This window comes from Bos taurus, chromosome 5 (assembly GCF_002263795.3).
Source record: "Bos taurus isolate L1 Dominette 01449 registration number 42190680 breed Hereford chromosome 5, ARS-UCD2.0, whole genome shotgun sequence".
Classification (NCBI taxonomy): domain Eukaryota; kingdom Metazoa; phylum Chordata; class Mammalia; order Artiodactyla; family Bovidae; genus Bos; species Bos taurus.
This window is the reverse complement of record NC_037332.1, coordinates 68540729-68563619: the sequence shown is the minus strand read 5'-3', so window position 1 is coordinate 68563619 and position 22891 is coordinate 68540729. Positions and strand designations below refer to the sequence as shown.

The 22891-nt window shown below is 38.5% G+C and overlaps 1 protein-coding gene across 1 annotated transcript in view; it reads left to right on the top strand.

Annotated features, from left to right (window-relative positions):
• Positions 1 to 21339, top strand: part of ALDH1L2 (aldehyde dehydrogenase 1 family member L2) — a 60790-nt gene extending 39451 nt beyond the window's left edge. Inside the window, exons 14-23 of the mRNA NM_001191391.1 lie at positions 1375 to 1445; positions 1527 to 1632; positions 5640 to 5727; positions 6258 to 6351; positions 7509 to 7608; positions 8215 to 8313; positions 10506 to 10671; positions 12533 to 12638; positions 15348 to 15547; positions 18398 to 21339. Coding sequence (NP_001178320.1) covers positions 1375 to 1445; positions 1527 to 1632; positions 5640 to 5727; positions 6258 to 6351; positions 7509 to 7608; positions 8215 to 8313; positions 10506 to 10671; positions 12533 to 12638; positions 15348 to 15547; positions 18398 to 18453 — 1086 coding nt within the window. The 3' untranslated portion in view covers positions 18454 to 21339. The remainder of the gene's footprint in view (positions 1 to 1374; positions 1446 to 1526; positions 1633 to 5639; positions 5728 to 6257; positions 6352 to 7508; positions 7609 to 8214; positions 8314 to 10505; positions 10672 to 12532; positions 12639 to 15347; positions 15548 to 18397) is intronic.
• The last annotated feature ends 1552 nt before the right edge of the window (positions 21340 to 22891 follow it).

Below are 22891 nucleotides of genomic sequence, written 5' to 3'. Positions count from 1 at the left end.
TCCTTCTCCAGAGGATCTTCCTGACCAAGGAATCAAACCAGGGTCTCCTGCATTGCAGGTGGATTCTTTACTAGCTGAGCTACCAGGAAAGCCCTGGATAAATACTAATATGCTTGATTATGGGAGGCAACCCCAAACATTAATGGGGGTTATAGATATTATAACATTATATAAGGTATTGTTTATGCATTATATTATGTTTCTAAAGTCAAATTCTGAATCCCAAAGCACACCTGACCCTAGGGTTTCAGATGAGAGATTATACACTTGTATTAGTAACAGCAATAATATTTTATGTGGCAAAACAGATGGATAGTTTCAGTTAAAGATTACTGCCAAAAATCAGTTGGGATCAAATTTAGCTGCATATAATAGAAAACCCAACCAAAGAGTCTTTTTATCTCACTTTCAAGGAGTCCAAGAGCAGGCAATCAAGACTAGTCTGAGACAGGAAGATTCCTTCTCTCTCTTTGCCAGGCCATCCTTAGTACCATGTGACTGCTACCGTCACGGCTGCCTCTTGGTGTCATGATAGCCACTGCAGCACCAGCCTTTTTAGCAACATTCTGGAAGGAAGAATGAAGAAGTGAGGGAATAGGTAAAACAGCACTTGTTTTAGCTGAGTCAGCCTACTTTAAAGAGTGTTCCCCTTCCAGTGCATTGTACTTATATCTTCCATTAATCATCACCATTTGCTATGGAAACTGGGGAACATAGTACTTTACCTGGCACATTGCCATCCCCATTATTAACCAAGGGTTTCTGTTACTAAGAACAGAGGGGAGAATAGATATTGGGCAGGCAATTAACATTCTCTGCCATGCCCAGAAATTGGGAATGGAGATGATCAAATTAGAATTATGTGTTTTTTTTCTCCTGTGTCTTAGTTCTTTTGAGAAGGGCATAGCAGTTCCTTTTTAGGTGTGGCTATGTTTCTTATAAATTGAACACTGCTTCTTTTCTCAAACTGTTGATTTTGTATTGGGATATAGCTGATTACCAATGTTGTGGTAGTTTCAGGTGAACAGCTAAAGGACTCAGCCATGTACAGGTATCCATTCTCCCCCAAATTCCCCTCCTATCCAGGCTGACACATAACATTGAATAGAGTTCCATGTGAACACTGCTTTTTTTAATATCAGCTAAGAGAAAGTAAGAGAGGCAGATAGAAAATGGATTCATTGAGATTAAATTTACTCATTTAAATTAATAAAGTAGGAACTTCCCTGGCAGTCTAGTGGTTAAAACTCCATGCTTCCAGTGCAGTGGGTGCAAGTTTGATCCCTGGTTGGGGAACTGAGATCCCACATGCTGCATGGCAAAGAAAAAAAAAATGAAATTAGTAAAGTAGTATCAACCTTTTTTATTCTTTAGGGTTCTACAATTCCCATCAACCAGGCCCGTCCAAACCGCAATCTGACCTTTACCAAGAAGGAGCCACTTGGGTAAGACAAGGAGAGTGCCTCTGCGTGGCGTGTGTTAAGTTAGTTTGAGGGGACTGAGGCTGTCTCTTTCTCCTCTTGCAGAGTCTGTGCCATTATCATCCCCTGGAATTACCCGCTGATGATGCTGGCATGGAAGAGTGCCGCGTGTCTGGCAGCAGGCAACACCTTAGTGCTCAAGCCGGCGCAGGTAAGACACACGAGACCAGGTGTGGCATCTACCCCTCCCACAGACGTATGTTGACAAATATTATTTCTTGAAAAAAATGGGATCATATATTACACCATCTTTTCATATATCCTGGGCATCTTTTCATATTAGTAAATATTCATTTTTAATAGCTACCCAAAATGGGGATTCCAGACTTTAGAACATCCATGAGAATGGAAGCAGCATAGTGTATGTCAGTGAAATCCCCTGAATTTCTACAAACCAGTTCAGTGCTTGCAAAATGCCACATGCCCCGAACTGAGGGAGTTATTTAGAGTAGTTATGAAATAGCAAAAGAAGTTTTATGCAGGCATTCAAATTTTAATTGTCAAAAATATTGTAAAGTTATTTACAATAAGATGTGGGAAAAGCATGCAAATAATGTACATAATTGTAGCTGTTTGAAATATATATGTATGTGTAAAACAGGAAGTTAGTTTAAAAATAAATGATAGAGTTCTCAAAAACATCTTTTCAATGCTAGAGTAGCTTTTCAAGGAAAAAAAAACGTAGCAAACTTAACACCTGGCTAAGCATTTCCTCCAGACAGTGCACAGGAGTGGACATTCTGAGGTACCCAAGTTGGTGGGGAAAGCTTGGTCTCTATTCAAGAAGAGTCTACAGTTTGTTACCTATTATTTTTTTATTTCTTCTTTTAGGATTAAAAATTTTTTTTTCATTTGGAGCAACTATATAGTCATGTGACCACAGCCATCTTGTTTTCCTCATTAAAAAAAAGATATACATTCAAAATTTTTTAAATTAAAAAAATATAAAGAGATAGATGATGAAAAGTCTCCCTCTTATTCTCCTGGCTAACAAGTTTACCTCCCTGAGGCAACCAGTGTTTTTGTTATTTATTAGTTTCTGAGGTATTCCAGATATATTCTCTGTGTATACAAGCATATTTTTTAAATTAAATAATTAGGTAATTTTAAAAATATTTTTTAACCAACTGAAAACCACACAGGAGGAGAAGGGTTAATGAGAAATTGCTAATCAAGAGGCATAAAATTTCAATTATGTAAGATGAGTAAGTTCTAGAGGTCTGCTATACATCATATTACTGGACATGAATTTGCACAAACTCCAGGAAATGGTGGAGAACAGGGAAACCTGGCATGCTGGGAAGTCCATGGGGTCACAAAGAGTCAGACATGACTTAGCAGTTGAACAACCCTAATGTTGTATTGTACACTAAACAAATTATTAAGAGGGTAGAGGTCATGTTAAGTGTTCTTAGCACAATACAACACAATATAAAAATAAAATGAAGTAAAATAGAAGCACTCTCTACATACTTACCAAAAAGGGAAAAAACTTAAAAAAAAAAAAAGTTTCCAGTGTAAAAAATGTGTTAGTCACTCAGTTGTGTCCGAGTCTTTTCGACCCCATGGACTATAGTCTGCCAGGCTCCTCTATCCATGGAATTCTTCAGGCAAGAATACTGGAGTGGGTTGCCATTTCCTTCTCCAAGGGATTTTCCCAACCCAGGGATAGAACCCTGGTCTCCTTCATTGGAGGCAGATTCTTTACCATGTGAGCCACTAGGTAAGCCCAGTGTAAAAAATAAACAGTATTTTATTTAACCTATACCTAATTAATGGATATTGAGATTTTCTGCCTTTTTGCTGTTATAAACTGTGTTACAGTTAATAACCTTTTAAATATAGCATCATGGGTCTTCCCTGGCAGTCCAGTGACTAAGACTCCGAGCTTCCAGTGTAAGGCACGTGGGTTTGATCCCTGGTCAGGGAACTAAGATCCCATATGCAGCACAGCAAAAAAAAATTTTTTTAATTGAAAAAAATATACAGCTTCATGCACATATGCAACTATCTTTGTAAGATATGTTCCTAATAGCAGAATCACTTAGTTAATAGATCCATGTTTTGTGTGATAGATATTGGCTCATTCTTTCACAAGGATTGAGTAATTCACCAGCATCCTGTATGAGTGCTGTTTCTCCCAAGCAGCAGCACTCATTAAACAGCAAAAAACTAGTAAAATGAAGAGAGGAGGCAGATAACTTAGCCCAGCAGTGCTCAATCCTGGCTGCACATTAGAATTGTCTTTTAAATTCTCTCTAGAATTTAAAATTCTAAATTTTAGAATTCTCTTTTAAAAATACTAATACCTTGGCCCCACTGGCAGAGATTCTGATTTAACTGGTCTGGGTCAGAGGCCAGACCTTGGTATTACTTAACTTCTTCACATTAGTTTCTAAGGTACAGCCAGAGTTGAGAACCACTAGATGGTGGTATCCAAAGACAGTGCTAAGCATTGGAAAACTCCAGTGACTACACGGAATATTCAAAAATTACAAACATGTATCGAGTGCACACTAATTGTCAGGCATATTATCAGTGACAAAGACATGAAATTTCTGTCCCATGGAAATTACTAATTCAGGATAGTTTTTAAAAGTCTTTCTAATCATGATGATTTCATACTAGAATTTTCTTTAACTATAGTAGATATAAAGCCACTATTTGAAATATCTTCTTGCCAATTTTAAATATTTGAGCATTTGAAAAATTTCTCCTCAAGTATAACTAGGTTGACATTTTTTTAAACGTCATAATGTTTATTGCCATGGACCTGTTACTAGAAGGAGGAAAAATGTGAACCCTGTTTTTTTGTTGTTGTTGCTTGTGTTTGTCCTATTAATATTACTGTTTATTATGCAGTTTCTATATAGATTCCTTTTCAGTCTTTTGACCATTTTATTAGCTAAAATAACAATATAGTCTATGAATATGCAAGCAGGCCTGTAAACTCCAACACATGGCAATATCCTGAAAGCATAGTGAGCAAGTGAGGAAGCCACAGTCTGTCCCTTGGCCTTGTGAGCTCCTGTTCTTTCCTAGGACACCACACTTACCTGTGATCAGTGATCCTCTGACCTTCATTCAGACAGAGTGAGAGTACCGTTATCCAGCCCCATATTAACTGTTAGCTATGTTTGATTTATTTCCTGTCTTTCTCTGTTAAAATATAGAAATAGAAGCTCTACTATTTTTCTATTCACAACTCAATTTTCGTCCATTCCATTTTTTGAGACCAAGCTAACAGAATACTAATTTAAGACTTAATCAGCATTGGTTTTTCAGTGTAAACACATTACTCTCATTTTGCTTCTGAGATATGCATTGCTGTAATAGATCTTTAAGATGAGATCCATAACTATACCACTCTTTTTGGTAAAAAGAAAGGGAAAATATTATGTGTTCACTGAGCAAAAAGAAACATGGTAAGGATAATGAGACTAATGAGGTTGATTAACTTGGGAGGATGACCTAGGAAGGATGGGGGAAGGGGTTCTCAGGAGAACACGTCTTTGAATGTACTGTTGTATAATCCTCACTTTTGGAAGCATGTTTCCCATACTCTACAAAACAACAAATGAACAAATAAAGAAAAAAATATAATCAACATAGCTGAGGCCAACATTGAATACAAAAAAAATCAATTAAGCCAAATTTCAAATTAATAACAGCATCACGCTAAAAGCAATGAGGAAGGACTAACCCAAGAAACTTTTGATTGACATTTGGACTATATGGCCTCAGACTGGAGGCAAAAACACTGTAAATAATATTGAAGTTAGTAGGCTTCTTTTTCATAGGCTTAGTAATTTTCAAAATATTTTCTGTATATTTTAAGACTAAGCAAATAAGTAAAATATATTGTGGATGTTGAGATTATATCATACTCCTTAAACAGTTCAAAAACACAGAGAGAGAGGAAGAGGATAAAGCAAACAGTAAAATATTAACATTTGAAGAATGTGGGTGACAGATACATAGGAATTCTTTGTACTGTTTTTTGCAACTTTGCTATAAGTCAGAAATTACGTAAAAATAAGAGAAAAAATAAACTCTAGTAAAAAACAACAACACTAGTGTGGCCATAAAAGGATAGCTGGGTATTGGTCCACAGGACAGGACAGAGTCTGAAGGCAATTTCTGTCTACTTCTGCTCAGGTCACGCCCTTGACTGCTTTGAAGTTTGCTGAGCTCTCTGTTAAAGCAGGCTTTCCGAAGGGGGTAATCAACATCATTCCAGGCTCAGGTAAGCCAAGAACCTACTTTGCTGTAACTAATGAACAGTTTTCCCACTGGAGTCTTGTCCTGACATAGCTGTTGGATTGGTCAAAAAGTTCATTCGGGCTTTTCCATGCCATCCTATGGAAAAACCTGAATGAACATTCTGTCCAATCCAAAATATTAAAACTAAATACAGTTTAGCAACAGTGCAATAGAAACACGTGCTAATATCTTAAAGTGGAAATACAGTGGCAGGTGAATTGGGTGGGAGGGTGGAAGTTGTACAACATCATAAAACTACCCTATGGTGTCCCATTTCCGTTTTTTAAAATTACTTTAGAAGATTAAAAAAATTGAGACATAACCCATCTTTGGGGTACTGACAATTGCATGGAAGACATTATTCAGATTTTTGTCACGCTGTTATTATTATAGAAAATGTAAAACTAAGATTTAAATGAGAGCTTGGAAAACTGCTTCAGTGAATTCAAAGACACCTCTACCCTAAGACCTTGATAAAGTTTTAATTTGTGTTTTATTCCATTAATTGCACAGGTGGCGTAGTGGGACAGCACCTTTCAGAGCACCCTGATATCCGCAAACTTGGTTTCACTGGTTCCACTCTGATTGGCAAACAAATCATGAAGAGGTATTGGCTTTAGTGTGCTGATTTGCTAAGGATCCTGTTAAACCAGGTCTTTGGCTTTGTGTTTACTTTTTTAAATAAGGTGCTTTTGGAAGGAGAAAAATCACATCGAATGTAGAAGAGAAATCCTATCACAGCAGGGTACTGAAATGTTTGAATACAGTAAAATGCTTTCTAAAGTGTAAAACCCAAAGTCAGTAAAACCAGAGATGTATTGAAAGCCTGCAGGCTTCTGGTAGCTTTAACAATCTGGCACAAAAAATTTTTGATACTAAAACTATGGCCCAAATTGGTTTTGGAAGCCTAAGTAAGAAACTGAAAAGACATATAAAAGACAAATCTGGATTATTTATAAAATGCATTCCTGAAAAACAGTAACATTAGTTCAAAAAAATGCAAACCATCCAAATGTCTAAAATAAGGCAGTGGTTAAAGTTTGTTAACATAATGGAATACTGTGCGGTCAGGGAGAATTTTTAATAACTCTAGACTGTTATTAAATGGTAAATGGAAAGAAAAATAAGGTATAAAATTGTACGTATTGGGTAATCCTAACTATGTTAACTAAGGCAAAGGCTGTGTTTGGAAACAGACCAGAAACAAGTATATCAAAATGGTTAAAAGAAAATAGTCATCACTGAGCCATGGAATGGAATTTTGTGATTTTTTTTCCTTCTTTCTGAATTTCTAAATGTATTTTAAATGCTTTAAATAACAAATTTTTTGCAAATAGGAAGTAATAAACAGAATTTTAATAACTTCTAAAAATGGATATTTTCCTCCAGTGTGCCAGTAATCTAGTTAAATGTTAAATTCTTTGCCAGGCCTTTATGTAATCAAAATTCTTACACCCAAAGAATGTATTCACCCATGAGAATCTCTAATTATTTGACCACAGAATTTTTAAAAGAAGCAATTTTTACAGAAGATTTCTAACAGTCACAAAGCTCACAGAATAGTGTAATGAACCTCCATGTATGCGCTCATCACCCAGCTTCAGCTGTCATCACCATTCTACCATGCATGTTTTGTCTTTGAATAAGTTTCTTAATATTTCTGAGGCTCAATTATATTTTACATCCTAAGTAGTAATTGTGTCCAAGAAATAAGAGAAAGAAACTGAGAGAGTAAATGCTCATATTCCATTTATTTTTCTCCAGCTGTGCTATGAGCAACTTGAAGAAAGTTTCCCTTGAACTTGGTGGAAAATCCCCACTTATAATATTCAGTGACTGTGAACTTGACAAGGCTGTGCGAATGGTAAGAGGAGATCAAGTCCAGTGAAATAGGTGCTACTTCTGAAACACATTTCAGCTTCTTGTTCATCAGGTGCCTTAAAATGAGGTCTGGTTTTATCTGACCATAAACAGAAACCATTCTCTTTATGCTTCGATTTGGGATTGCTCAGGGCACTTAATTTAAAAAATAATGTCATTATAATTAAAGGTGTTTTTAAAACTTGGAGGCCAGCTTTTTACAAACAGATGAAGAGGTTTATAAACATTCATGATTTATATAAACCGATGTAGAGATTCTAAAAGCAAAATTTGGCATGCAAACATTACATTTAAATGTATAGTCTACATTTTCTTATAACACAAAATCTTTTTATCGGTATGTCATCCTTGATAGGTACATCTCTTGTAAAGTACTCATGGATAGAAAAGGGGAAAGGAGAAATAAAATTTCTAAAAATATCAAAACCAAGAATCTCTAAGCATCACTAACTAGACCAAGGGCTTGTGTTTTTTTTCTGATTTCTCTGTATTGCCTGCTATTTTATGATAAGACAATTCTTAGTGTGTGCAATTTTATGACAACCTTGACTTCCCAAATCACAAAGTATTTTGTCTTTTGCTGCCAAAGGGCATGGGGGCAGTATTTTTCAACAAAGGAGAAAACTGTATTGCAGCTGGTCGGCTGTTTGTGGAAGAATCCATCCACGATGAATTTGTGACAAGAATGGTAAGCATCTTCAGATTCGCTCTGTGAGTTGGATAGAAATTGTCTTTACTTCCAAAGTACTTCTGGGATTATTAGTGATGATAGTATATTTTTAAAAAACAACACAATCCTTATTTTTTAGAAGTACTTTCTGACATATTTACAGATTAGATTATGATATCTGGATTTTGCTCCAAAATAATGCAGAAGGGGAGGAAGTAAGTCAGGGAATAAATTGACCATGGCTTGGCAGTAGTTGAAGCTGACTGATGGGTACATGGAGTTTCATTATATTATTTGCCTACTTTTATATATAATTATAATTTTTCATAGTAAAAAGTTATAGGTCTATATTAAAAAACCTGATAAAGTATACTGAAGAGCTATTATTACCTTTATCTTGCTCTGTATTTATAGTATATTAGATCCTTGATATTTATGGGATATATACCCCTAGGTTATTATAAATCCCTAAATTGCCTATGAGAGGTATACCACTAGATTCTTACAAACCCTGAATTTACAGTAAAATGACAGCATATATATTTCCTCCACTAAGATAGATACATACCTACATACCCCTTGATGTTGGACACGATTCCGTAAATATGAGACTAGAAGCATTTATAGAACTATTAAGATGAATTCTGTGGTAAAAATGAACTCTGAACATACTGCAGTGTATCATCATTATGGTTGTAGTAATCACAAATTTGTTTCTAGTTGAAAAACCAGCACCCAGTTTTTCTTTGCCTTCAGAGCCAATTCCCCAATTCCACCCCCAAGAAGCAAAGGCATCTTTCCTCATGAGAGTAGGAAACAAGGAAGCCATACAGAAGGGCAGACGGCGGGCAGTGTCCAGCTCATGAGCACCCCGCAAATTCACGTTTCTGCCTTAGTAAAATACAGGGCACAGCATGACACATCATGGGCTTTCACAACTACAACTTGTTGAAATTTCAAATGCTAAGACCAGAAATGTCACAGATTTGCTGCTGTCAGTCCATCAATAATATGTTTTGCACACATAGGAACAGGATTAATTTCTTTATTCAATGGCTATTTTTTGAGCACTTACTGAGGGATTTTAGCCAGACCTAAATTCAAAATTCATGGCCCTGTGGGGTTATGGTAACTCCCATTCTTTCTCCTTATTAGAATTGGTCTTAACAACAAGAAATTCAGAAACAGATTAAGATAACTAAGGAGCCCTAGAGATTGTCATTCTGAGTGAAGTCAGTCAGACAGAAAAGGAGAAATATTGTGTGACTCCCCTTATATTGGAATCTAAAAGGAAATGATACAAAATGAACCTATTTACAAAACAAACAGGCTCACAGATTTGGAGAACAAACTTATGCTTTGGGGCAGGAAGGATGGGGGGACAGGATAGTTAGGGAGTTTGGGATGGACATGTACATACTGCTGTATTTAAAATGGATAACAAGGTCCTGCTGTATAGCACGGAGAACTCTGCTCAATGTTATGTGGCAGCCTGAGTGGGAGGGGAGTTTGGGAAAGAATAGATAGATACTTGTATGTGTGTGACTGAGTCTCTTTGCTGTCTACCTGAAACTATCACAACATTGTTAATTGGCTGGAACTATCACGACATTGTTAATTGGCTATACTCCAAAATAAAAAGTTAAAAAAAAAAGATAACCAAGGAGCATGTGTGAGTGATGAATGTTCCATGTAAAGATGGTTTTTCATCAGAACATTCTAGTATGTCCTCCAGTGTGGCTATACCGTGAGATTTTCACGAGGGCAGTCGGCCACATTTAGGGAGAGGAAAAGACAACAATGTGGCCATTTTAGAAATTACTTTGCCATGAAGAGTATGCTGTATTGACAAAAATTCCAGAACATCAGGTTTGCTATTTTAATGGATTAACATTCAAGATAATTTTAATACAATGCATGTGGCTTGTGTTCTGTTTAAAACTCAGTGGTTAAAAGCTTGGGCTTTCACATCAAGAAAACTCTACAGTATTTAGTGGTCGTGTGCCCTTGGGCTAGTCACTTAGCCCCTCTGATCCTCAGTTTCCTCATATGTAAGATGGAAATAAATATCTACCTCCAATGCTACCATGAAGACTAAGTGAGGACCATCTGGGAAGAGCTCAGTACAACACCCATCACCCAGCAGAAGCTTGGTGAAGGGTATCCATTACTAACAGTCAATTGTGTTTTACAAACTGGGTGATATACAGGTGGAAGAAATTAAAAAGATGAAAATTGGTGATCCACTTGACAGATCTACTGATCATGGGCCCCAAAATCATAAGGCCCATCTGGAAAAGCTTCTGCAGTACTGTGAAGCTGGAGTGAAAGAGGGGGCCACCCTGGTGTACGGAGGAAGACAAGTCCAAAGGCCAGGTATGATCACCTCCAGGGGAGGGATGCTGGGGGCCTGGCTTCTTAAGTTGGAATAATTGGTAACAGGCTTCATTATAGCACCATCTTGCCTCAGAAGTAAACAGTGGCATTTATGTTATGATCAGAAGAAATACGTTCTAGATCCTGCTTGGCCACTTTTAAGCTGTGACACCTTCAACAATAGTTTTGTTGAGCCCTAGTTGTAAAATGCGATGAAATGTGCACATCCTGCTTTACGAGGCTGTGAAAATCAAATAAAATGATGTGACAGGCCCTTAGCTGTGCAGTAAACAAGCGTAATGGATAAGTGTGTTTCAGGAACTGGCGGTTTTCATTCCTGGCAATGTGAGGCTTAATCTTAGCCAGTTTAGCCTGGGAAGGATTCATTCCTGTTGTGTAACTGTTAATGAAGAACTGACTCATTAGAAAAGACCCTGATGCTGGGAAAGGTTAAAGGCAGGAGGAGAAGGGGATGACAGAGGATGAAATGGTTGGATGGCATCACTAACTCGATGGACATGAGTTTGAGCAAGTTCTGTGAGTTGGTGAAGGACAGGGAAGCCTGGTGTGCTGCAGGCCACGGGGTTGCAAAGAGTCGGGCATGACTGAGAGACTGAACTGAACTGAACCCAGTACTTGTTACAGAAGTATGTGAATGACTCCATGTCATGATACCCAAAAGGAGAGAAAAATGAACAAACAACAGGTGTAAAACCTCCTGTCTTACTGTGATAGACTGAGTACCAGCCGTACGACTGGATATGATATGTCTTCTATGGGATCCAGTGTGTAACACACCATCACCGATGAAGTATTCTTGCCAAAAACATTTAACCATGAATCTAACCATGCCTTTATGTCATATTTTCTATTTAAAGAAGCACAGGGGATAGGGAAACAAATCAAATATCATCCCAAAGAAGCAATGACAAATCTGAAATGCCTAAGATATTCTGCCGGACAGCTGAATCAGTTTGTTTAACAAAGTCATGCATGTGTGCTAAGTCACTTCAGTCATGTCCGACTCTTTGCAACCCTATGGACTGTAGCCTACCAGGCTCCTCTGTCCATGGGATTTTTCAGGCAAGAATATCAGAGTGGGTTACGATTTCCTACTCCAGGGGAATCTTCCCACCCCAGGGATCGAACCTGTGTCTCTTGAATCTCTTGCATTAGCAAGCAGATTCTTTCCCACTGTGAATTCACCGGTTTAACAAGTCAGTGCCATGAAAATTAAGGGGTGGGCATAAGGGAGGAAATGTTCCAGATTAAAGCTATCTAACAACCAAATGCAAAGTGTAACTTATTTGAATCCCTGAATCAAACAAATGAACTACAAAGAGATATTTTCTAGAAATCAGAAATTGAATACAAATATCAAATCATTATGTTGTACATCTGAAATTAATGTTATGTGTCAATTATATCTCAATTTAAAAATTAGAAGTTAAATTGAAAAAAACTATGAATAAGGGATTAGCGTTAATTTTGTTAGGTATGATAATGTACATTACAATTTATACTCCAAGTATTCTAGTACAAATCTATGTCTCTGGAATTTGCTTTAAACTATATCAGCAAGGAAAAAATGAATCAAATCTAGCAAAATATATACATAAAGATTTATTTTACTATTCATTATACTATTTTCTCTACTTTTACATATGTTTGAAATATTTGTAATAAGGACATTAAAAGTATAAGAACCTAGGATTGTTAACACCAAATAGGAAAATGAAAGTCTTCTTGGTTTTACTGACCCAGAAGGGAAGAAATAAAAGTTGTAATGTAATTAAATGAGAGAACTACTAATTGAAAATTACACTATAATTGATGTTATTTTCTTCTGGTTTTCAAATAGGCTTTTTTATGGAACCTACTGTCTTCACAGATGTGGAAGACCACATGTATCTTGCCAAAGAGGAATCCTTTGGGCCTATTATGGTCATTTCTAAATTCCAAAATGGGTATGTTCCTAGGCATAATTTAACTGGGTTGACTAGATACAGGTTTTTTTTTTCCCTACCACTGTGCTATATACAGAGCATACAGTTAAAGAACATACAATTTCTGCTGCTGCTGCTAAGTCACTTCAGTCGTGTCCGACTCTGTGCGACCCCATAAACGGCAGCCCACCAGGCTCCCCCGTCCCTGGGATTCTCCAGGCAAGAACACCATAGCAGGGTGCCATTGCCTTCTCCGATACAATTTCTACCATAATAATAATCGACAAATAATTAGAAGAGAATGCTAACTTACAATGTAAGTTGAAATAAATTTTTGCTCCTTAGCTTAAATTAATGGCTGACATCATATGGTATTTGCTAGTTTTAATTTTTGTACAGTTGGCATTTGAAACATCTCTGGAATAAGGCCAGTAACTGAGACTAACAGAAGTGGTTTTTGCATTTACATTTTTAGAGAAGGCATCATCTATGAAATCTGATTTTCCCAAAGAAAGAGTGGAGTGTTTTCTCCACAGGGGATCATGCCCCCAAAAACCTAAAACTCAACTCTTTGTAGAAAGCCCACAGTCACCTTATAAACAACCGTAAATGACGTACTGGTTTGTCAGGGTCCCTGAAACTTCCCAAAGTGTTTAGCATATCAAAGAAGTCCATATGGTAACTGAGTTCCTATCATAATATTTAATATAATAGACTCTCTGGTATACTGCACACAGTTCTTTAGAATTATGGCTTTAGTTTTTCTTTAACCAATGAGAAGGTGGTAAAAAACAGAATACCCAGTTCAGAAGGGCTTCTTGGTCTTTGATAGATTGTAAGAGAACTTTGGGGACACTAAATTGTAGTAACATTTTGACATACTGATCGAAAGATGCTCTTTTAACCTCTTTTCCTAATTATAAATTCCCCTATATGATAGTCGTGTTAACCATGCAGATATTAGAAGCCAGGTTTAGAGAATGTAAGCCTACATAAATCACAGATCCTATCCTCAAGGAGGTCACCATCTAATAGGGGAGACAGACAAAGAGACAGGCAGTTAACCCAAGAGGGTGTAGGTGGGAAATGCAGTGGGTGGAGTCTGCACTGACCACCCCTGTGGGCTTGGGTTACTAGCGTAATTCCTCTATTAAGTTTCTCTATTTGTAAAGTTTATCTATTTGTGAAGTTGGGCTAGTTATTAATAGTATCTATGTTTTGGGGTCATTGTTGGTGATGGACAGGGAAGCCTGGCGTGCTGCAGTCCATGGGGTCGCAAAGAGCCAGACACGACTGAGCGACTGAAGATTTAAATGTGTTTGCTGCTGGTGCAGTTGCAATCATTGTTATTATTCTAAAAGTGGACAAGGTGTACTATGAAGCTGTGTGATCTCAGCAGTCCTCAGTGGGCACTGGCATCCAGCCATCTTTCAGCCTTAGTCCAATCTATGAATATCTTCAGTGCGATCAAGTGCAGTGCATCAAGTGTGAGAGTTTTAGCAGAGTCTAGTCCACTCCAAGTGAGATTCCACATTTCTCATGAAAGTTGAAAATTGGATAGAGACAAGATTACCTTTGAAAATCCCTAGGGGAGGCACCACATTCAAGCCTTTGTTGTCTCTTCAAAGAATTCAGCACAACTAATTTTTCTTCCAGCTTTGGAACAGAAATCCCATTTCCTTGCCAGATCCCCAGATGAAATCTTGGCTTGCATTTACTGGCCATGTTGTAGAAATTTCATGTTTTTTGTTTTTTTTTTTTAACATTAGGATGACACTCATAAAAATGAGATACTGTATGGCAGGCACATGGGAACTGGAACAAGTGGAGACACGAGTGGGTTCATGTCTGCACTGACTTGGCCACGCACACATACTGAGACAGAAGGCAGGGAAGTCACCAGACCCACTGAAGGAATGATTTTACTACCCTTTTATGGGATTAGCCTATTAATTGAGTTCACATTTGATGTTGCCACATCCTAGTATAAAGAAAAATGAAATGTTCTCTTTCTCCTTGGGAACTTCCTGTCTAGTTGGAAGGTGACTGAGTTGGAGGAACGTGGGCTACCCAATTATAGCTGACTTTCACTGAGCATTTCCTTTGTTCCAGACACTATTGGCTCATTTAATCCTTATGACAACAGACAGGAGGTGCTATTATTACTATTTTCATTTTTTCACAAGAATACAGAAAAGCTGGGGGAGATGGGGTCATTTGCCCAAAGGTCACCCAGGCAGTCTGGCTGCTGAGCCTTCTCACTGGGCCACTCCACTCTACCGCCTAAGCAGTAGCACTGATGGGATCTGAGAAGGCTTCAGGGTGAGGCATGGAATGAGCCCTTGAACTGTGCATGTAAAATCTGAATAGATGGAGGGACTGAGAGGGTGCTCTGAGAATATATAATATCTATATATGGAACTGAGGGGAAAGACAAATGGGGTAGTCATGAAGGAAAACCAATGAAGACGATTAAAAAGATGACTTCAGCTCAGATTTTAAAGGGTGTCACATGATATATGTGAAAAAATACAATACTAGGGTTGTAATATCTCATTGGGCGTTTCTTTTGGTGTAAGCCTGGAATATTTCATTTATAAAAATGTAAGCACACTGGCAGTAACGTTTTCCTGTTTCTAACACAGAGGGGAAAAATATTAGAACATAAAATGAAAGTGTTTTGCTTTTACGTTTAATGAGGTTTTATGTCTTCCTAAAAACATCTTATAGGGACGTCGATGGAGTGTTGCAGCGAGCAAATAATACAGAATACGGCTTGGCCTCAGGAGTTTTTACAAGAGACATAAATAAAGCCATGTATGTGAGTGAAAAACTAGAAGCAGGAACTGTTTTTATTAACACCTACAACAAGACGGATGTGGCTGCTCCTTTCGGTGGATTTAAGCAGTCTGGGTTTGGAAAAGACTTAGGTATGAATATGCCTTACCTTTCTACTGCACATCATAAAAAGCCCGCTTCGTGCTTTGTCCAACACTTGTATATTGCTTTAAAGGGCATTTCCCACGTGGTAGTTGATCTGGGGTTTCAAGGGCATTGATTTTTCTTTCAATGTTAAACATTTTTTAAAAACTTTTTATTTTATTTGGAGTATGCTGATTAACAATATTGATAATTTCACGTGGACGGCAAAGGGACTCAGCCACACATATCCACATATCCATTCTCCCCAAACTCCCGTCCCATCCCAGGCTGCCACATATCAATGGTTAAACATTTTATTGAACATAACATACATATAGAAAAGAACACAAATTGTATGGAAAAGGGCTTCCTTTTAAAAAAGAAGATTCCTATCGAAAAGAAAACACTGACAATTTAGCTAAAATATGTTTGGTTGTTTCTTTTAACCTGACATTCAGCATGAACTTGGTTTAGGTGTCATGGGACCAAGTGGAACCAAGAAAGGAAAATGGGTAGAAGGCAACAACCAGCTAGCTCCAAGAATGTATGCTGTCTCTGAACCACTTGGCAGTCTTTCAGAGTCAACATTGAAACTGGCAGAGTTTTCTGGGCCTCTGGGAGCTCAGATGTAGAGTTTGCAGAAAGCCCCAAAACGTAATTTACAGTGGGCAGCAACATTATCACATTTCCAGTAATAGCTTATTTTGAAAACTAAATACATACCAGGCCTATAAGAGCATATGAGCAGCCCTCACAATAGCCACGGGAGCATTGCTATCCAGTTGCTAAATTGTGTCCAACTCCTTTCGACCCCATGGACTGTAGCATGCCAGGCTCCTTTGCCCATGGGATTTCCCAGGCAAGGATACTGGAGTGGGTTGCCATTTTGTTCTCCAAGGGATCTTTCTGATCAAGGGATCGAACCCGAATCTCCTGCATTGGCAGGCGGATTCTTTACCACTGAGCCACCAGGGAAGTCCCAGCCATGGGAACCCAGATGCTATTATTATCTTTATTTTACAGATGAGGAAAATGGCCCTTAGAGAGACTGGGTAACTTGCCCAAAGTCAGCCAGCCAGCCATGGACAAAAAGACTGCAAAGCGAGGTCTTCCAGCTGTGTAGCCCATGTCCTCACCCCTCACAGTCTGGCATGTTGTTTCAAAAGTTGAAATGTTTGTGATTTACCAAAATTACAGTATGCTTGTTAATTTGGGGTATTTTTACATCTTCTCTTTCCTGATGACATTTGACAATTTATTTGCAACAATAAGAGTGACTCCCGTTTTAAATTCCATTGAGTTGAAGTTTAATTCTTTTTTTTCTTTTCATGTCTTCAATCTGGCTTTCATCCCTGGATCTAAACTACAGGGGGAGATTTTCTTAGGGAAATTATTATCAGGAAGCAATAGTGTTAGCATTATCAGGAAGGCAATAGTGTTCCATTTGTCTTTGGATAGAGAATGATCGATTTGTCTGTTTTATTATAACACAGTAAACTTTGTCTTAACAGTTTCTTCCTCTCTGAATTTGAAACTCCCTCAGCTCAATGGTTCCCAGCTGCACACTGGATTAGAATCACCTGGGAGCTTTAAAAAAAAAAAAAAGCAAAGATGCTGATTTAACTGGTCTGAGGTGTGACCTGGGATCAGGAATTTTAAAAGCTCCCTAAGGTGATTCTAATTTAACAGTAAGAACACTGAGTTTAAACTTAACTCCAGAATCATATACTCATTAGTTTCACTCATGGTATTCATGCCCCTTAACTGCTGTAGAAATCGATGATTGCGGAAGCTCAAAACAGGAACGGCACAGAAACAAAATGGCAGACCTATTTTTTGCCTGGATATGCCTTCTGTGGATTTCCCAGGTGCCTCAGTGGGTAAAGAAACCGCCTACAATGCAGGAGACACAAGTGGCCCAGGTTCAATCCCTGGGTCAGGAAGATCCCCTGGAGGAGGGCAAGGCAACCCACTCCAGTATTCTTGCCTGGAGAATCCCATGGACAGAGGAGCCTGGAGGGCTTCAGTCCATAGGGTTGCTAGGAGTCAGACACGACTATAGTAACTACATGCACGCATGCATGCCTTCTGTGTCTTTAACATACTATGTAAGTCAGGAAAAATACATTTCTCTTTTCTCTAACAAAATGAAACAAAATGATCTCAAACTTCACTCTATTCTGCATTTATTGTAATTGGATTTAATGCATTTAACTGCATTTAATATAATTACATTTAATGTAATTGGAAGGACAGTATCCTGATCACTTTTGTTCAGCTTAAATGGCGAGGAAGAGAGATGAAGATTTATCATCAAGCCAGGACATAAAGAAGGGTTTTGGGTAGAGGTTGATAAGTCAACAGTGTGGTCCTTAGAAGGCCTGGTAGCTGGTCTAAACCCTTATCCTCAAAGTGTAGACCATGAGCATCACCATTTGGGGAATGGTTAGAAGCATATAGGGATTCCTTGGTGGCTCAGACGGCAATGAATCTGCCTGCAATGCAGGAGATGCAGGTTTTATTCCTGGGCTGAGAAGATCCCCTGGAGGATGGCATGGCAACCCACTCCAGTAGTCTTGCCTGGAGAATCCCCAGGGACAGAGGAGCCTGGTGGGCTATGGTTCATGGGGTTGGAGAGTCAGACACGACTGAGCAACTTTCACTTATAACCTTGGGGCCTCTGCTGGATTTAATCCAATCAGACTCTACAGTGTCATAAGATCAGGTGATTCACATGAAATCGAATGTTTGAGAAGCACTGTCTCAGCCCCACTCTCTTGCTCAGTGAGATACACTACACCTGGCGCCATCACGTCCACCTGTGAACACAGTCCATCAACTGCTTTTCTCTTTCCTAGGTGAGGAAGCTCTAAACGAATACCTCAAAACCAAGACTGTGACGTTGGAGTACTAGAGCAGTGCCATCCTCAGGAACTCCTCGCGGGCCCACCACTCTTCAGCTCTCCCAGTGAAGAAGCCTGGCTGTGCCGAGGACAGAGGTGCCAGCCGCCAGCCGAAAAACATGCACAGGGACCATGAGGAGGGTGGGGCCACATGTCTAAGCATTTACACCTGTGCCTGAGTGTTTTCTAATACCCCTTTTATACCTTCAAATGATGTTGGGTTTTGACTATGTTGTATACCACACGTATTTCTAAAATATTGAGCTGCTTTTTTTCCCCCACCAAGACTAATCCTAATCAAGGTTGTTCGTTTTGCAAACATCAATATGATGCAGTTATAGTACAGAAAGTTGGGAACCCTTGTATAATAGGTAAGGTTTTAACCTATGAACCAGGCATGTGGGGGTTATTAAAAAGATTTTCTGTAATCTTTTAAATATATTTTTTAATTGGAGGATAATTGCTGTACAATATAGTATTGGTTTCTGCCACAGAACAAGGCAAATCAGCCATAATTATACGTGTATCACCTCCCTCTTGAGCCTCCCTCCCTTTCCCTCATCCCACCCATCTGGGTCATCAGAGGGCACAAGCTGGGCTTCCGTGCTATATACCAGCTTCTCACCAGCTGTCTGTTTCACACATGGTAGCACATACATGTCAATACCACCTTCTCCATTTGCCGCAATCTTTCTTCCCCTATTATTTTGCTCTCAAGAAACAGTATATCCCCCAAGGAAAGCGAAGGAAGTTTTTTTATTTTCTTTCGGAAATAAGATACATCATTATGCCCTTGATGTTCTATTTTTCAACCCACTGTGATAAGTGACCAGCTCATAAAGAGTTCTTGAGTACCTACTAAGTACGAGGTGCTATATTATGTCCTGAGGAGTACACAAAGTTTAATAACATGATCTTTGACCCCAAATAGTTGAAATTCTTGTCAACAGCTTTTAAAGTGAATTTTACAGTATGATATATTATTAAGTAAGTAGTTTTTGGAGGCTGATCTTGGTTCATATCATACCATCTTACTATCTATGTGACTTGGGGAAACCGATGCAATTTCTCCAAGCCTCAGTTTCCTTGTATGTAAAATGGGGACAGTAATGCCTCCCTCAGGAACCTTATGATGAGGTGAGGATTCAATGCAATAATCTTAGTAAAGCACCTTGCACTGGGCTTTGTTCATGGTAAATACTCAATAAAGGGCAGATTGGTTACCTAATATATCAATATAAAGCTGAAAGGTGGAATCTATAAAATAGGGATAAAGTTCCTATCTCATTAGGTGTCGTAAGGATTCAATGGGATTATATACATAATGCACTCAACAAGGTGTCTAGATCATTCTCTGTGCTCAAGAAAGAGGAATTATTACAACTCATGAAGCACTTCATAATTGCCTGATGTCAGACAAAAATAGGTGCGTAAGTAGTCCAGGTGTGACTAGCAGAAGGTGAGATCCTGACTTGAAGAGTCTCTAGAAGTTTGTCAGAGCAATTAATTTCCATTCATTCTCTTTTTAAAGTAAAATTTCAGTAAACATTCCTATCTCTCTGGCTTTGAAGAAGCCCTTAGGGATTACTTAACTACTTTGGAACTCAGCAGTTTAACCAAGAAGAGTGCCGGGAACTGTTAATCAATAAACAACAATAACAAAATCAGGGACAGAAAACTTTCAAAAGGAAGAATATTAGGTATGATCCTGGCATGATCAATAGAGCAAATTTTGCCTGTAAGCAAGCTGGCACAGGTAAAATTCTAAATTTGGACCCAACAGGGTCCAAATTGATAGTTCATATTTGAATAAAATGACAAAGTTCTTATTATAAAGGAACCACATTTTAAATGCAGTTTTTTTACTGATTTCATGTGATTTAAAATATCACTTTATTTTATATCACTGAATATTTTACTGATAGATGAAATGGCAAACAAAAACATGCCCATTTCTTTTAGACTGACTTTTACCTTCTAATATTAATCTCAGTAGCAGTGCTTTTAATCTTTTGGGGGGGGGTCATAAACCTCTTTTGAGAATCTGATAAAAGCTATGGATCCCCCTGTCCAAAACTCACACCTGCACACCTAATTCTGCAAATATCTTCAAGAAATTCACAGACCTCCTAAAACCCATGCTTGAGCTCTAGATTAAGAACTCATTTTTCCATAGTGAGTTTTGAAGTTCTTAGTGGCTTGAGTTTTTATATCCAATTGCTGACCAGAGTCAAAGGCTACATGGGATTTATAAAATGACAAGTGAATTTGAATGAGAAAATGATGATACACAGCCTGCTAGATAATTTAATTAACATACAGAGTAATTTATCACCATTTCTTCACATCACTGATTATTTTGCTAAAGGATAAAGCTGTGATTTGTTCCCTTAACTGGGGAGTTGAGGAGGTGTGGACACTTTTAAACGTTCTATTTTCCTTCCATTTCCCAGTGCTGCCCTTTTGTTCAAACACCCTTCCTGACCTTTCTTGTGCCCAACTTGGTTTTAAGTATCTCTCCTCTATACTTTGTCTGGAACACAGTTCTTACCGCGTGGTGCTGGAATGATTGGTCTTCCTAATTAGATATGAGAACCCCTTCCCCACTCCCAGGATTGGCATCTGTCAATAATAACAGCTATCACTTATGTAGGGGCTGCTGTATGCTAGTCACTATGCTAAGCCAACTTACTTAAACTTCACATCTGAAAAGATGAATAAATCGAGGCGCTCTTTTTACTGGCTCCACCCCACCAAGAGGTTATTGCGCTTCCTGACTGGCCTTCCTGATCCCTCCCTGTGTGGTTCAAACCCTAAGTCAGAAACGTGTCACTCCTCCGCACAAAACCTCCTAATGGCCCCCATTTCGCTTACAATAAAGTCTACCATTTACCATGCCTGCAAAGTCCTATCAACTTTGTTCCTGGCTACCTCTAACCTCATCTCCTACCATCTACCCTCTCATTCTGTTTAGCCACCCTGGCTGCCTTGATGTTCCTCAAACTGATCAAGCACACTCCTAACTCCTAAGTGCAGGGCCTTTGCACTTACTGCTCCTTCTTCCCAGCAGTGTGCTGGTAAATATTTAACAAGTGGCTCTCTGGGGAAAAAAAACAAAAACAAAATTCTGACTTGTAGCATTTTCTGATTTCTGTGTATAAATGCTCTCATACTGGCTGCTTTCAAGGTACAAACTTCACTGAACACAGAATTGGGAAGAGATACGTGTGATTAGAACAAGTGTGGGCTACAGCCAGTACACCACTGTCTCTTTTTGAAACTTGCCCACACGCCACCTCCCAACAGGCTGCCTCATCTCCAGGTCTCTGCTCAAACATCATCTCAGTGGAGGTCCATTCGCTGATCACTCCTCCTAAAATAGCAATAAGATTCCCACATCCACACCACATTTGTCCTCTCATTTTGTCATTTGCCTTCTCCTGCATTGTTTTTGCAGCACTTATCACCACATGGTTATTAATCATCCATCTCTTCCCATTAGAACTGAAGCTTTGTGAACAGGGGCTTTTGTTCAATGCTCTATCTCCAGTGTCTAACACATAGGAGGAGTTCAATCAATATTTGTTTTCAAATGAAGGAGGTTAAGTAACCTGCCCAGATCAAACAGCTATTCAGTGGCAGAGCAGGTACTCAAGCAATGAAGCTGAAAGTCTTTTAACCAAGCTAAGATCCCGTTGTTGCCCATAACCAAATCAGACCCTGGATAATGAATAGTAGGCATGTGTTAAATATTTGTCAAACTCAAAGCTAAACTGAGTGGAACATGAACTGTGAGAGCTTTTGTGGAAACGTCAAGAGACAGGGCAAGGAAACAAATTGGTTTCCCTATACCTGCCTTTTTAAGAAAACAGAAGCTCTCAAGGGAACCTGGTCTAGAAGTAGGTTATCAGACATGAACATGATTGAAAGGATGAATTATTATGATTATTACTATCATGCAAATAATACCTAAGTGGACTTTTAATGATTAAGTCACACCTTATTTTGTAAAAATAATAAAATGAGAAGGTAAGATTCAACCACTCTCCACAAATAACCAGATGATATCTGAAATTGTTCCAGATTTTTTTCTATGAATATACTTTTTTTTAGAACTAGTATATACTGTCCATAACTTTATCTGCTTTTTTCAATTAAAAACATGTAACCATCTTTCTATGTCAATAAATCCCTCTACATATGTTCACTGGCTTTAATTCAACTTGTTCTCTTATTGTTGGACATTTATATTTGCTTTTTTAAACACTACAATCTTTTTTTTTCCCCAAAAAATATTTATTTGGCTGCACTGGGTCTTAGTTGACCCGACATGCAGGATGTTTTGTCTCAGCACGCGGACTCTCTAGTTGCAGTGTGTGGGCTCAGTAGGTGCAGCACACGGGCTTAGCTGCTCCGAGGCATGTGGAATCTTAGTCCCCTGACCAGGGA